The 17,063-nt window shown below is 37.6% G+C and overlaps 1 protein-coding gene and 1 non-coding gene across 2 annotated transcripts in view; both read right to left on the bottom strand.

Moving 5' to 3' along the window:
- LOC104889751 (WAT1-related protein At1g68170) overlaps positions 1–17,063 on the bottom strand; it is a 29,012-nt gene that overhangs the window by 2,784 nt on the left and 9,165 nt on the right. The window contains exons 2-8 of the mRNA XM_057393201.1: positions 5,306–5,511; positions 5,073–5,141; positions 3,284–3,400; positions 2,514–2,757; positions 1,733–1,891; positions 1,220–1,371; positions 1,000–1,104 (exon numbers count right to left, since the gene is read on the bottom strand). Of these exons, the coding sequence (XP_057249184.1) occupies positions 1,000–1,104; positions 1,220–1,371; positions 1,733–1,891; positions 2,514–2,757; positions 3,284–3,400; positions 5,073–5,141; positions 5,306–5,511 (1,052 nt within the window). The remainder of the gene's footprint in view (positions 1–999; positions 1,105–1,219; positions 1,372–1,732; positions 1,892–2,513; positions 2,758–3,283; positions 3,401–5,072; positions 5,142–5,305; positions 5,512–17,063) is intronic.
- LOC125496237 (small nucleolar RNA R71) lies at positions 10,050–10,156 on the bottom strand. The gene has a single exon (XR_007272934.1). It is a non-coding gene; the product is annotated as a small nucleolar RNA R71 (small nucleolar RNA).

Genomic DNA, 17,063 nt, shown 5'->3' with positions numbered 1-17,063 from the left:
AATGTGAAAGACATATTAAAAGAGAAAATAACAGAAGAAAATTTGAAGCAGATGAACACATATTCCATTAGACAAATTTACATGCTACTGGCTGGTGAGCATGTAAGAGTTCAATGGGATAAGCTGGTATGGAATAGGTTAACTGTTCCCAAACATAGGTTCTTTATGTGGCTCATAATGCTGGACAGGCTACAGACATCAGCAAGGCTATGTAAATATGGAATCAGTGAAAGAGCTAACTGCCTCATATGTGATAGTGAAGAGGAGAGTCAAGATCATCTGATGATACAATGCAAATACAGCAAGGAAATCTGGAAGCTGATCATGAAATGGCTGCAAATCAATAGTAATTACAATATTACTGATGGAATGACTAGATGGTTGCAAAGGTGTAGAGCCAGCAAGTTTAAAAGGCAAGTGTATATAGCCACAATGACAGCAGGGGTATATCATATATGGCTAACTCGAAATGAAGTATTATGGGACAAAAAAGTTGTTTCAGTCGATGTACTTGTTAATAGAATACAAAGAGTAGTAGTAGATAGAGTTTACAGTGTAATCCCTAAGAAGATAAACAGAAGTGATAGAGAATGGTTGAGAACAATAACTCAACATGTAATTAGAAGATAATCCTAGCTTTGTAGGGGAGGGTCCAACCTAGTTGGTTTGTCCCCTCAAAGTTTAGGCGTAGTTGTAATGGTTTTACTTGGTTTGAAATATAAGCTCACTTAATTAGCAAAAAAAAAAAAAAAATCTCAAGTCTTAGGCATCACTCCCACAAGATTTTACCAAATTAAAATTAGATGATATCCATATATATATATATATATATATATATAAAGGCCCTATACTTTTTTACTGAACTTAATTGAAACTCTGAGAGGAATTTGTCTAAATTGCATTCAACTTCCATTAATTAAACCCAAAAGAACATAGACTTAGTAATGACCCATCAAAGATAATGTCAATTTTATTTATTTCCTAATTCAAGTTTGATACCTTCCAACGACAGGTTGGGCTGCCGCTACTGCTGGCTTCTGGTCCTTCGATTTTCCCCAAACCACAGCATACAAGCCTAGCAAAATTACAACTCCTCCTAATACGCTATTACATGTTACACTATATATTATTATTTCACATTATACAATAAAAATAAAATAATGATAATTAATAGTAATAATAATAAATAAAGAATATAAAGAGTCATATATATACGTACCATCCGAGGTATAGTTTATCGTTGAGAACAAGAGATCCTGCTAAGGTCACAACAATCAAGGAGACTGGATTGAAAATAGAGATAAATAATGGTCCTTTGATGCGGTTGCACCATGCAATTAAGGCCACCATTACTCCTGAACCTATTATTCCCTGCAACAATATCAACAAGCCATTATATATATAAGTATCTTTCAACAATTACATATATATTGTACTCCTTCTGTCCCATAATATAGTGCTTGTTTCTTTTTTACACGGTCTCCAAGACGTAATTTTGACCTTTAATATCTTCAATTCTGTATTAACAAAAAAATGTAAAAAGTTGATATTATGAAACTACACGTCTAGACGAATCTAGCAAAATCCCACATGAATACATTTTTCTATATATACAAATGAGAATATTCAGTGAAAAATTTTAAAGTTTGACCCATCAAAAATGAAGTAGGCACTATATTATGAGACGGAGGGAGTATCTATTACAAATTAGTCGTTGTAAAGGTAAACTTACGGAATAGGCAACTGTGAGTAGTCGAATATTCCAACCCAACTTCCATTGTTGTGGATCTCGCTCGACACACAACACAAATATCATGGCTTGGATACATGCCATTACATTCATTAGAGCTGTGGTGGCGTAAGCACTTGGAAAATTCTTAGTCATCTTCGCCTATCATATGTCACCAAAATGACGAACATAATAATTAGTAGTATATTACCAAAAATATAATACATCAATTATTCCAATAGTAGCATAGTTGATAGTACAGAACTACGTAGAGCTTTTAATGACTTTTTATTTGCTTGATACTCCACCCATCTCAAAATATAGTTCCTGTACGTTTTTATTTTGGGAGTCAAACTTTGAAAATTTTGACCAAATACTCTCACTAATGTATATAAAAGAACATAATCATGTAGGGTCTTATTAGATTCGACTCAATGTGTACATTCATATATAGTATCAACTTTTTATACTTTTAACTAATACGAAACAGAAGATATCGTAAATCAGAGGTACATCTTGAAGACTGTGAAAAAAAACAGTAACTATATTTTGGGACGGAGGAAGTATTATATACTTATATTGTCAATTATGCATGTATGCGGTTATTCTCACCGTCTCTTTTTGTTCTTCTTATATATGTAAAATCTGTTTGTAAGAAAAATTTGTTCGGAGTAGAAAACGAAGGGAATATCTCATGTTCTTGCAATATTTTTTTTGGCATATAAAAAATGTAGATTATTACAGAGAATAGTCTTATTTAGTCTAGAAGTTATTAACTAATTACCTGTACAATCAACCAGGCAGCATAACTAAAGCAGCCGGCTAATGCTATCAAGGACCCGATGGCTTGATCGCGACCATCATGTTGACGTTCCACATGTTTATGGGAGAGCAAGTTGATCTTGGTTGACCATATTTTCAGTTCTACTCCTTTGTAGAACGTTGATAACATTGCCCCTCCAATTCCTAGTACGGTCCCTATGACCTTGGCACGACCTGGTACGTGTTTTAGAGTTACCTTCTCTAACCTATCAATAGTTATTAATCAAGTTGCTAATGTTAAAATTTAGGTTTATGATGATCCTGTAACTATAATAGTTGCCTTTGACAGATATTATAAAAGTCACTGGCCATAAAATACTAAAATGACACTTAATATTAGGAGCTTTTTCTTTAGAGGATTAGGTAAGAATATGTTGAATGACTTTTTTGCCTCTAATAATAATACTAAACATATGTATTAAAATTTTTATGAAAGTCATTTCACATAAACAAATAGCAATAAGATTTTAGCAATCAGTTAATTTTTACCAAACACATTTATAAAAAAATTTGTCAAATCCACACTCAAATCTGTTGAACAAATTAAAAAAGTTAAAACTCTAACATCAAACTCTAAGCTGTAACAGCTAAACTCTAAACTCTATTTGCCAAAAATTTAATGTATGTCGCGCTTCGTATAACAGTTATATTTTTGGGATTTAGTTGCAGCAATTATTCAATAGATATAGACAACGAACGAAAACTTGTTAATTAAATTAATCGTTAGTAAACCTGCAAGCGACTGCGAGGATGAAGGTAACCGCTGGTAATATATTTGAAATTGCGGCAACGAAGGTAACAGACGTCAATACAAGACTCTCCACATACAAATTTAGCACGAGTGATCCCCTGCATTCAAAAAGCAATCAGGTATAGTTCATAATATGTAAATTTGGTATAATCTTTTGCTAAACAAGTTTTTATTAGTTTTTACACCATTAAAGATTTCCTGGTCAAACATATTTTAGTAAATCATACATATTTATGAACAAAAAAAATTGAATGGATCGTGTTCAGAATAACTCATTGTAAACCATAAGTATAACTTTTTTATCACATAAAAACTGACTATATATTAGAAAACAAAATCCGACTATATCTTACAAAAATTGATTGTATAAAGGTGATTATTATATCATATGAAAACCGACTATATCAAAAAAAAACTTAATATATCATATGGTTGTCGGTGCACAATAAGTTAATGTGAATCTTGTCCACTTAAGAGGTTTTATTTTTTGAAATATTGTAATGCAGAAATATAAATTTATTATAGCAATTCAGGAGTAGGCTTTTTTTTTGGTGAAAATGGCATAGATTAAATAAAGTTTGGCTTAAAAAGCCTTTTACAATATGAGTAGCTGAGTATTTTTTTTATATATATATTGAGCTAGGATCATTTTAGACCAATAAAGATCAGACTGAGGATGAATTTGTGAAGATAAAGATTGATCAAGAAAATGGAACTGGAGCTTCCACTTGAAGTTAATGAAAAAGGAGTACATTCATCGGCATACATCCGGATGTACCATGTGCATGGTACATACAAGGCTATTATTTGCTCATTTGGGACCTTCAAATGAGCATAGTGAGAGTTCCAAATGAACAAATGAGCAAAAACATCGTCTTGGATATACCATGCTCATGGTACATCCGAATATATGATAAATATTGTATGAAAAAGGGCAAAATTTTGGTTGAAAAGGTTGACATTTATTTCAATCTATTTTTTTTTGCATTTAATTTGGTTTACAAAGTGTATCTACGTGTAGATTATAAAACTCATTAACGAAAGAAATTTAAAGAGAGAGTGTGGGGTTGGCTCAAAAGTCAAAACAATAATAGCAGGGGCGGAGCTACTATCACACTATTGAGTTCAAATGAACCCACTTAATATATGTATGATGTATGTACAATATATGTACAATATATGTATGATATATGTGCAATATATGTGCATTATATATGCAATATAAACATAAATATCTAAAAATTTCTCAAAATTTAGAGTTGTAGATTTTCAATTGATAATTTATAAATTTAAGAAATAAATTTGTAGTGTTATACTTCAAGCTTAATCTTTGTAGGCCAAGAAAGTATTTATAAACTTGTTTTAATGATTTTGAGACGTAATTATATTTATGTAAATTTGAGAGTTAGTTTTGATTGACTTGAACCCACTTGAATAAATTGCTAGCTCCGACATGAATAATAGTCAAATCATAAAATCTTATATTGTGACAGAAAATAAATGAAGTGTTTAATAATGTCATGCATTTAGGGTTAATAGAATTTGCTATATTTTTCTTATGCTTCAAACAATGTTGTTTCACAATAAATGTTCATGATGGTTTTGTAAAATAAAATTATAACCATCCACTATTTATGATTTTACATACCTCCTTTGTAAGAATATTAATTTGCTACATTATAAATAACATGTGCATTAGCTTAGGTTGGGCATAAACTAGTGAAACATTATAAGTTGGAAATGAACCAAATGCTAAAAATGAGACTTAACCCTAATAGTCCGCAAAGAAATGATTGACCAAGAACTTTCCAAGTGAGCTTTGGCTTGGGTGTGATGTTCCTGAAAATGCCCAAAAATTATTACATCAGATTGATACATAAATATTAAGGTAACATTTTATTTTCACTCCTAGAAAGAAATTAAACTATTGGTCTATATATAACTACCATTTTTTGAAAAAGAAAATAGCAAATAAAAAATATAGAAGAAATCAATCAACGAACCTATCCATGTACAAGGCAAGTGGAACAGTGAAAAGGGCCGCAGCACAAAATCTATAGGCTACTAACACTTGCAAGTTCATCCCGTCATTTGAGGCTAGTTTGGTCAGAATGTTGACACCAGCTAGAGATATTTGAACTATCAGCATCACTATCACTGGTGTAATTGTCTTCACCCAATGATTGGCCATAGTATTCCCGCACAAATGCTAATTATTGCAGCATAACAAAAGGACTAATAAGTACAACAACCAAAGAATTAAAAATCCCATCACACTCTTAGGCTATTGAACTGAAGTAAGTTAAATCGAACTAAACTGAAACGAACTGAGTTAATGAAATAAAATAAAATAAAAATACAACCAATGTGATCCAAATTAGTTCCCTCCTTGATATACCCACTCGATGTACTACTACTTACAGAGTTACTATATACAAACCCTATATTATACATCCAGATATAACATATATTCGAAGTTGTAATTTTGCTTATTTCTCAATTTCTGCTTAAAGGGAGCTCAACAATTGAGAAATGATGTTAAGAGACTACAATGTCATAGTTAACTACTTAAACTTCGAGATTCTATTAATAATTAATCCATTTCTTTAAAAAAGTGTATATTTTTACGGGGTTAGAAAAATGTATCAATTAAATTACCTTATAGTAACAAAATAATGTTGCTATTCAAGAAATACATTTGTGGAAGTAAATATTTTCCAATTCAAATGACAAACTCTTTTAGACTGAAATAGTTACAAACTCTCATGATAAAAGAACATATCATAATATACTAATGCTATAAATAACCATGGATTTGATAAACAGAAGATAATCCATTTTGTATGAGAATTATATATCTCACACTTGAGTGTTTTATGTGGAGCACATAATCTCCCTATTACTAATCCAAAGTTTCTTTCCTATTAATTTCAAGTGGTATTTATGTATCTAGAAATTGTAAATGTATATTGCGAGGATATCGGACCAATTTGGTGTTGTGGCTAAGTTTATCCTAACCCTAACCCACTACATGAGTGTCAACTTATTAGTATATGAGCAAAGGTTATGATATGATTACTAAATCAAGAAGCTTAGTAATAAGTATGAATAAGAATCTTGAAGATATTAACTCCAAGAATCGAGTGAAATAAGGATACTAACAAGGATATTTCTTCTTCCAAGATCACTCTTGAAAGAATCTAAACACTCTTAATAACACTCCTGAAATTAAGATGTTTAACACCAAAAACTTTTTTTTTTTGGTAAGTAAGAGAAAATATATTGATAGCTCTTTAATAGTTTGATTAGTTTAGCTCTCAAGCAAAATAGCAGTAACAAGTATGCTTAAAACACAAAGCAAAATCTTTTAATCTATTTTTATTAATGATTGAAAGATGTCTTATATAGGCATTACAAATACCTAATTATACTAGGATTAGAAAACTTAAAAGAACTAATAAATTAAAAGATAAACTAACTAACTAAGACTCCTAGCTAGCTTAAAACAAGTAAAATCTATCCCAATTAGGATAGTAAAACCCTGTAAGCAAAAGACTTCTACTACTACTAGAATGCTAACTTAACTATAATTCTAATCCAATTAGGAATTCTCTAATCCAACTAGGATTTGGATTTCTAACTTAAATAGAATTGATAAACTAATATACACCTAATAAAACTAGGAGTTCTTATCCTACTAGGATTAGGATTTCAAGAGTCCTATTCCTACTAGAATTAGGAAACAAACAAACTCTTAACAAATTAAAAACTAGAATTTTTTGCATGCGATGCGTGCTTGAATTTTTTTCGAAACAGAAACTCAATTTTCTTCGGCATAAGAGTCAAAATTTGAACATTAGACGTATGAAGTATAATTGTTTTTAGTTGCAAAACTTGATTGGTTTAGTTTATGTCACTTAAGTTTCTCACCATTATTATTATTTTTTTTTTTTTACTTTTCAAAGTTAAAGTTTATGAACAAAATAGAAATCTAAATTGAATTTATTTATGATTTCTAATATTATAATTTTTTAGTTGATTTTTGAATTAAGTACGGTACTAACTTCTAAATTCTAAACACTATAAAAAAGTAAATAATTGTTTTCCTTGTCTAACTTCTAAATTCTGATTTCACTACAAATACATCTCTATTGTATCATGACCCACCATTAATTGGTAATGGTTCTTGAGAATAGTGATTTGTAAGTAAATTTTTGTAAATGTTTTTGTATGTATTGACGTTCTAGGTTATTAGTTTTAGTTTGTATGTTAATTTTAAGTTTTAATAAAGTTTCCTGATTATTTGAGTGATTTGCGTGATTTTTATAACATGATTTTCTCAATTGTATGAGTGATTTGTAAAGTTTCTTCTTTTAAGTGATTTGTAAGTGAGTGTTGTAAATTAAATTTTTGGTAGTTTTCTTTGAGTGTTGATAAGTGCGTTTCTAACGCACTTTATGACCTTCTTTTGGCTTGTTTTAGCTCCCTTTTCCTCCTTTTCTTCCTTCTTTCTCCTCACTTTTCCCTTTTACTTCATTCACTTGATCATACTTGATCATAGTGACATTTTGCTAGATTTTCGATCTATTTTGATCGAATTTCTAGCACATTTGCTTTCACCATGTTTGCTCGTGTTTCTATTGCAGGTATGACCCTTTTTGGGGCCGAGAAATGTGAGGCATGGCACGAGGGAACAAGCTAGAGGCTGAGAGTTAGCCTGAGGTGCGTCTGGTGCGCCCGCACACGCTATTTGTGCGCCCGCACCATCAACAAACATTGCAGCCCAAAACAGACGAATTGGTGCGCCCGCACCTGCGTCTGGTGCGCCCGCACCAACTCTATGTGCGCCCGCACATTTTGACGTATGAATTCAAGCTGAGGCAGAAGCTTAGGTGCGCCCGCACCTTAACATTCGTGCGCCCGCACCTGAGCATGGTGCGCCCGCACCTCCTTATGGTGCGCCCGCACCATGCGTTCCGTAACAAAGATTTCAATCATTAAAGCCCTCTTTCCTTTGGAGTGAGGGACTTACGCTTTATTCTATCTTTCACACAACTTTTTAGGGTTTTGTATTAGAGAGAAAACACTGGAGTTTTCATTGGTAATTGAGATTAGAGATCATAGTTTTGTGATTCGATTTACATTCAAGGTACTTATTATTCAATTCAATTCAAAGTTTTAGTTTTTATTTCATTCTCTTGGTGTTGTTTATGTTCTCATATTATTTAAGATCTTCATTTTCTGAGTTTAATAATTGCGATTTCTATTAGTTTAATCATTTCTTAATCATGTTTAATCTTAGATTAGTCATAGATTCATTGTTTAATTGCTTTAACTCCATATTAGTGAGTAGTTTCATAATCTAGGGTTAGGGTGAAAGTATGATTAGGGTTTAAATATGATGTTGATGTGATTGTGATTATTAGAGAATTATGCATTGATCTTGGTGTTTTGAGACCTTAGGATAGATATTGATCACATCTATACTTTGTGTATTTTGATTTCAAACGTTCTTAAACGGATTTTGAACTCTTTTATCATCCCCAAGAATCAACTTAATTTCTATACCAAGAATTGGATGGAAATTAAGGGGATCCTTCATTAGGGGTTTTCCAAACTTATCGAATCGCTTAATCAATTAACTAAAGACCATTCGAGAGAGGATTTAGTTGATTGATTGAGTGATTACTCTTGAGGACCATTCGAGAGAGGACTCAAGTAATTTAGAGGGAAACTAAACCTTGCATAATCGTCTCTGTTGCTTCGCAATCGCATTAACAATCATCATCCGTTCTTATTCATACTAGTAACCTTAACTCTAGTGTCTTTTATTTGATATTTAAACTCGTGATATTTGCTTGTTTAGTGTTAGATAGTCTTAATTGTTACCAAACATCTTTCAAACCCCAAATACCTTTCAATTAGGTAGTCTAGACTAGATAGACCTAATCAATCCCATTTTCCCTGTGGATCGACCCTTGACTTGCCCTTACTATTCTCTTAGTGATTGCTTGTTAGGACTATAATAATATTGTTTGGAAAGCGGTTCTTAGTGCCTTAACGACACACTAAAAATCTTATCAAAATGGCGCCGTTGCCGGGGAAGCTGTGCTATTGATTGAAGTATATTTTAGTTTAGTTTGCTTAGTTGATTTTCTTTTATTTTCTTTTTAACTGTGGTTGTTATTTGCTAATCCTCTGCTTAGCTTTGTTGTGTTACATGAGAAGAAGAACTCACGGTTCACCCACATTGCCTCTAGATCTTGAAATCGACCGTACGTTGCGAAAGCTTCGGAAGAATTTGGGAAATCTGACTTTGGGTTCCGAGCCTTCTTCCCAATCTCAAGTACATCAAGTGAAGTTGAATAGAAATGGGTGAAGAAAATCCACAACTGTTTAGGGATTTCGGAAATCCGGGTTCCTATGTTCTTCAAGGTGGAATTCGACTCCCTACCACCACTACAAATTTCAGCATTCACCCTCAGTATACTCGGATGGTGAAAGCAGAGCAGTTTTGTGGGGGTTCAGATGAAGATCCTCTAGACCATCTCGACAGGTTTCTCGAGATTTGTGCCATGATAACACTAATGATGTCTCTCCTGACTACATCAAGATGCACCTGTTCCGGTCCTCTCTTACCGGAAAAGCAAAGTCATGGCTCAAGAGCTTGCCTGCTAATTCCCTCACTACATGGGAAGAAGTCACATGGCATTCTTGAAGAAATACTTCCCGGAGTGGAAGACTGCGGACATAAGGAGGAAGATCTCCTCATTTGAGCAAGAGAACGATGAGACACTTGCCGAAGCTTGGGAGCGGTTCAAGGAGATGATCCGTTCATGCCCACACCATGAGTTCAACAAGAATCTACTCATGCGATTCTTCTATGATGGTCTTGATCCGATTTCACGGGCCAATCTTGACGCTGGAGCGGGAGGTCAACTATCTAAGATCCCGCAAGAACAACTTGAGTCCACAATTGAGGAGGTGATCAAGAACTACTCATGGGGTGGAAGACGAAGAGGTGCTCAACCTAAGAAGAGCGGAAAGTTTGAAATTGACCCCATGGATCAAATTCAAGCTAAGATGGACCAACTCGATAAGAAGCTCTCCAAGATCAATCTTGCATCGTCTACTCCTTCACAGGTAAACTCTTTTTCTTGTGATATTTGTGGTGGTACTAACCATGATACTTCTTATTGTGGAGGTACCCATTCGGAGCATGTGGCGGCAATCAATTCAAGAGGAGATGGATATCAGGGAATCAAGGGTATAGGAACAATCAACAAGGAGGTTGGAGACAACCTCAACAAAACTACACCCAAGGATTCAACCAACCTCAACAAGGATGGAATCAACCTCAACAAGGGTACAACCAAGCTCACAACCAAGGGTTTGCGCAAGGGTATAACCAAAACCAAAACTATAACCAAGGTGGTTCCTCCTCACAAGGGTCAAACATACCAAGCTCCACATCAAAGGACCAACAACCCAAAACCTCCCTCCAACCTTCCTTTCCCCAAACAAAATCCCGAACCTACACCATCTTCCGATCCACCTCTCTCCAAATTCTCCAACAACTCCAATCCATGAACCAAATTCTCCAAAACCATGAGCAAAGGTTTCAAGAGCTACAAGCCCACAACAAAATGCTTGAAACCCAAATTGCCCAAGTAGCTGAGAAGAATCCCTCCACCCCCACAAATCAACTTCCAGGCCAACCCATTCCTAACCCCAACCTCCATCAAGCCAAAGCCATTCATTTGAGGTCGGGAACAAGTTATGCGGGTCCTAAGATGCCGAATGGGGAGTTAGAGCAGGATGGAGAAGCTGAGGTTGTTGAGAAGGAGGTGGAGCTGAGGAAACTGAGAAAGAGGACGTTGAGGAGAAGGATGAGTCACATGTTCAAGTTGGTGACAAAAACACATTGCCATCACCTCCACCAACCAAATCCTATGTGCCTCCGGTTCCCTATCCTCACGGTTGGTAGAGAGAAAGTTGAGTGACAAGTTCACTAAATTTCTGAATGTGATGAAGAGCCTGCAAATCAACATTCCATTCCTTGAGGCTATGTCTCAAATGCCAGCTTATGCTAAATTCTTGAAAGAGATCCTCTCCAATAAGCGAAAACTTGAAGATGAGCTTATCTCCCTACCTTACCAAGTGAGTGCTCTTGTGCAACGAACTATGCCCAAGAAGCAAAGAGATCCCGGGAGTTTCACCTTGCCAGTGAAGATAGGTGACTTAGAACCTAAGGGTGCACTGGCCGATCTGGGAGCCAGTGTCAATTTGATGCCCCTTTCTATTGCAAAGCACCTGAAATTTCCTCTTCATCCTACGCGCAAAACGATTCAATTGGCAGACCGCACTGTGAGAGTCCCTTGTGGTGAGTTGGAGGATATACCGATTCAAGTTGGGCATGTGTTTGTACCATGCGACTTTGTGGTGATGGATATGGAGGAAGATCCTGAGACTCCTCTTATTCTGGGAAGAGAAGCTCTGAAGACTTTGGGTGCCGTGATAAACTGCAAAAACGACACAATCACGGTTGAGGTAGCTAATGAGCGGGTGGTGTTCGAGTTCTCTAAGACACTGAAGAGGCCTATGATGGAGAAAATTTGCCGGGTAAGCCTAGTGGAAGATGAGGTGGAGGACACCATGAGTGTGGATGTTCTGGGAGCGATTTGTATGCTGCACTTACCGACACCCTTAACTTGGACATGGAAGAGGACACGCAAGATGAGGCGTTTGAGGTTCTAGCTGCATCATACGTAAAAGAGGAGTGTTCTAAGCCTCCTCCCAAGGTAGAGTTCAAACCCCTTCCCTCCTCTCTTAGATATGTTTTTCTTGATGATGCATGTACTTATCCTGTTATTGTCAATTCGAGTCTTGATGACATTTCTATATCAAAACTGATTGGAATTTTGCAAAAATATAAAGATGTCATTGGGTATTCGATTGATGACCTTAAGGGGATAAGCCCTTCTCTTGCTATGCATCGTATCCATCTCATCGATAGTAATGCCTCCTCCATCGAGCATCAGAGAAGGCTCAATCCCAACCTCAAAGAGGTTGTAAAAAGGAGATCTTGAAACTACGTGACGCGGGAATCATTTATGCTATCTCAGATAGCAAGTGGGTGAGCCCGATTCACGTGGTTCCAAAAAAAGGAGGCATGACTATAGTTGAGAATGAGAAAGGAGAAACAATCTCAACTAGGACTGTCACTGGGTGGAGAGTCTGTATTGATTACAGAAATGAACAAATCCACCCGGAAAGATCATTTCCCCCTTCCCTTCATTGACCAAATGTTGGAGAGGCTTGCTCGTCATTCACACTTCTGTTTTCTTGATGGTTATTCCGGATTCTTTCAAATCCCCATTCATCCGGATGACCAAGAGAAAACCACCTTTACTTGTCCGTATGGGACATTTGCATATCGAAGGATGCCCTTTGGTTTGTGTAATGCCCCATCCACTTTTCAGAGGTGTATGACAGCAATCTTCTCTGACATGCTAGAAGATTCCATTGAAGTCTTCATGGACGACTTTAGTGTGTGTGGTTCGTCTTTTGACACATGTCTGGTTAATCTTGAATTTGTGTTAAAAAGGTGTCAAGAGACGAACCTTGTACTGAATTGGGAAAATGTCACTTTATGGTCGAGGAAGGCATTGTACTTGGGCATAAAGTGTCGAAAAAGGGTATTGAAGTAGATCCGGCAAAGGTTTCGGTTATTGAGAAGCTTCCGCCACCGAACTCGGTGACGGGAGTTCGCGCTTTCCTTGGACATGCTGGTTTTTACCGACGTTTCATCAAGGATTTCTCTCAAATAGCCAAACCATTGACGAATCTACTTCAGAAAGATGTTGATTTTGCGTTTGATGAGTCTTGTACTAAGGCTTTTGAAACTCTTAAGAAAGCCCTTACTTCTGCCCCCATTGTGCAAGCTCCGGATTGGAGCTTGCCTTTTGAACTAATGTGCGATGCTAGTGACTTTTCAGTGGGAGTTGTTCTTGGGCAACGCAAGGAAGGGAGGCTACATGTGATAGCCTATGCAAGTAGGACTCTGGATGATGCTCAACGGAACTATGCAACTACGGAAAAGGAAATGTTGGCCGTGGTATTTGCTTTTGACAAGTTCCGTTCCTACTTGACATGTAATAAGGCGTGGTGTATACGGATCATTCTGCGGTCCGGTATTTGATGAGTAAGAAGGATGCTAAGCCTAGGCTCATTAGGTGGGTGTTGCTTCTTCAGGAGTTTGATTTTAGATGAAAGAGAAGAAGGGGACGGAGAATGTGGTAGCTGACCATCTTTCACGCCTCCCTCCTGACAATCTGGAGGAGATTCCTATCGAGGACGATTTGAGAGAAGAAGCCTTGTTCGCCATTCTGAACAATGAGGTTCCATGGTTCGCTGATTATGCAAATATCTGGCTTGTGGGATTGAACCTCATGGTTTTACTTCCCAACAAAGGAAGCGGTTCTTTAAAGAAGTTTCGAGGTTCTACTGGGATGACCCGCTCCTTTTTAAGAAGTGTGCTGATGGCGTGTTTAGGAGGTGTGTTCCTAATCATGAGATGGCCTCGGTTTTGCATCATTGCCATACTTTGGCATGTGGAGGACACGGTGGAGCAAGCAAAACTGTTGCTAAGGTGCTCCAATGTGGTATGTTCTGGCCAACATTGCAAAGGATGCCCGAACATTTGTGGTGGCTTGTGATAGATGTCAACGGAGTGGTGGCATCACAAAGCGACACGAGATGCCTCAACAGAACATTCTTGAGGTTGAACCGTTTGATGTCTGGGGGTCGACTTTATGGGCCCATTCATTCCTTCCTGTGGGAATGTATATATTCTTGTTGCGGTAGACTACGTGACCAAATGGGTGGAAGCCATTGCCTCTCCCACCAATGACCATAAGGTAGTCACCAAGCTTTTGAAAAAGATCATCTTCCCTCGATTTGGGGTGCCCCGTGTATTGATCAGTGATGGCGGTTCACACTTCGCCAAAAAGCAATGAAGCATATTGAAGAAATACGGGGTGAATCACAAAGTAGGTCTTCCTTATCACCCCCAAACACAAGGCCAAGTTGAGGTTTCGAATCGAGAGGTTAAGAATGTCCTTGAGAGAGTGGTCAATAGGACACGAAAGGATTGGTCTTTGAAGCTTGATGACGCTCTTTGGGCTCTTCGCACGGCTTTCAAGACCCCATCGGCACCACTCCCTATCGCCTTGTGTATGGCAAGGCATGTCATTTGCCGGTTGAGCTTGAGCACAAGGCTTGGTGGGCAGTTAAGGAGCTCAACATGGATCTACACTTGGCAGGAGAAGCTCGAAAAGAAAGGCTAGTAGAACTGGAGGAACTTCGTTTTGATGCTTATGAGAGTTCTAGACTGTACAAAGAGCAAACGAAGAAATGGCACGACAACCGGATTCAACAACGAGATTTCCGGGTTGGGGACAAGGTCTTACTGTTCAACTCAAGACTAAAGCTTTTCCCCGGAAAGTTAAAGTCCAAGTGGTCGGGTCCCTTCTCTGTGTTAAGACTACTCCATATGGAGCTTATGAAGTTATGGGTGAGAACGGCCCATTTTGGGTTAACGGGCAAAGGTTGAAGTTCTATCATGATTCTCATGCCGTTGGTTCAATTGGTTGCTTGATTCTTCGCTCACCTGAGCGACTCTTGTGATGGCAGTATCCTTTTTAGTCTAGCTAAAGACTTAAAACAAGCGCTATACGGGAGGCAACCCGTTTCTTTTCTTTCTTTCCTTTTCTTTATTTTGGTTCATTTTTCTTTTGTTTGTTAGTTAGAATTTTGATTTATCAGTTAGCCATGAGAGCTACATTGGGACATCTGAGTTCTTGTGAAAAGTTAAGTGAAATGAGTGAGAAACAGAAGGTTTTGTGCGCCCGCACCTACTCCAGGTGCGCCCGCACAAAAGGAGAAAAATTTCGAAAAAATTTTGGTGCGCCCGCACCAAATCCTCCGGAACTTTTGAAGAGAAAAACAGAAGGTTTTGTGCGCCCGCACCTACTCCAGGTGCGCCCGCACAAAAGGAGAAAATTTTCGAAAAAAAATTTGGTGCGCCCGCACACGTACATGGTGCGCCCGCACCAACTTTTCCGGAATTTTTCAAGAAAAAACAGAAGGTTTGGTGCGCCCGCACCTCAGGATGGTGCGCCCGCACCAAACGCTTGACAGTTTTTAAAAATCGATTGGTGCGCCCGCACCTGACGTAGGTGCGCCCGCACCAACCTGGCTGGGCGAAAAAAAAATACGACCCCAACATTGAAATTTTCGGCCCTCCTCCCTCTTTTCTTCATTATTTCGAACTCTCTCTCACACTCACTCACTTTCTCTCTCTTGCTCCTCTCTAGATCCGGCCACCACTACCCTTTTCCGGCGACTTTCAACGGGAATATCACCGGAATCTTCATCACCATCTTCTCTACAACATTCAAAGCACAAAAAATTGGGGTTTTGCAAGGATTCGATTTCTAGGGTTTCAAAATTGGGGATTTTCATCTCCATGTTGGTAACTCCCTTCTAATCTTTGCTTTTTCATCAATAATCAACTAAATTGGACCTCTAGTGTGTTTTCTTTTTGAGTGCATGCTTGTTTTCCTTCATTTCTTTTGATTGTTCATGAACCTTGGTCATATTTGTGTTTGGTGATGTGGTGAACAAGTGCAATTTTTGTGGTTTGTGATAAATTCATAATATTCTTGCTTTTTGAGAACTACATTGCAAGCATTGTTCGGTGTTGTTGATTTTTGTGCATAATTGTGGTTGGTTTGGTGAAATTGGCTTGAAAGTCTCTTTGAGTGGTGAAACTCTTGATTGCTAGCAACTTTGTTGCTACTAATTGTGGATGGCTAGCTGGTAGATCTTAGGCTTAGTTTTTGTTTTTCTTTCTTTTTGTGTGTTTTCCCTTTTGTGTGGTTTGATTTTTTCTTTTTGTGTGGTGTCGTTTTTTTTTTTTTTGCGTGTTTCTTTGTGTAGAGAGTCCGCTTTGTGGTTGTGTCTTTGCAGCAGATCATCACTTCTCCTTCCCTTTTGCCAAACAAAATTCTTTTTCACCATGGGAAGAAGTGGTGGTGAAGGCTCATCCCGGTCTAAGCGAGCAAAGACGGGGTCTTCTTCACAAGGACCTTCGTCTAGCTCGCATCCCCCTCCCCTATATGCTCTAAAGTTTCCCAATGCCGCTCACAAACAAATTTTTCAACAACTTTCTGAGCGAACACTTCGTCCAACGAAGTTCTATGACTCCACTACCTGCAACTACCTTGGCATCAACTCGATGATAAGGGAAATGGCAGATAATGTCGGGTTATCGGACTTCCTTTCTATTCATGAACCTACTTATGATCAACTCACTCTAGAATTCTTGAGTACGTTGCACATAAGTAATGTGACAGGTGCTCTAACTATTCAATTTCGCATGTTTAATCAAGCTAGAGCACTGTCTTTTGACGAATTCTGTGAGGCGTTTGGGATGGACCCTCGAGCTTCCTGCGATGCCCCTCTGAGCATCATCTGGCAGGGATACAATGAGCAAGAGTGGTGGGCAAAGATCACCAACGGTACGACTTCGTTTCGAACGAACTCGTCCAAAGCTTCGGAGATCATCCACCTTGCTCTCCGATACTTCCATAGGATGTTGGTTTACACCATCTTTCCTAAACAGGAAGTCGGGCAGTTGCGCAAGGACGAGCTGTTGGTTCTCTGGTTGGCCACTGACGGGGCCCACCATAGAGCCCG

Source organism: Beta vulgaris, chromosome 3 (assembly GCF_026745355.1).
Source record: "Beta vulgaris subsp. vulgaris cultivar EL10 chromosome 3, EL10.2, whole genome shotgun sequence".
Taxonomy (NCBI): domain Eukaryota; kingdom Viridiplantae; phylum Streptophyta; class Magnoliopsida; order Caryophyllales; family Amaranthaceae; genus Beta; species Beta vulgaris.
The sequence above is the reverse complement of the archived record's forward strand: the minus strand, read 5'-3'. Positions and strand labels throughout refer to the sequence as shown.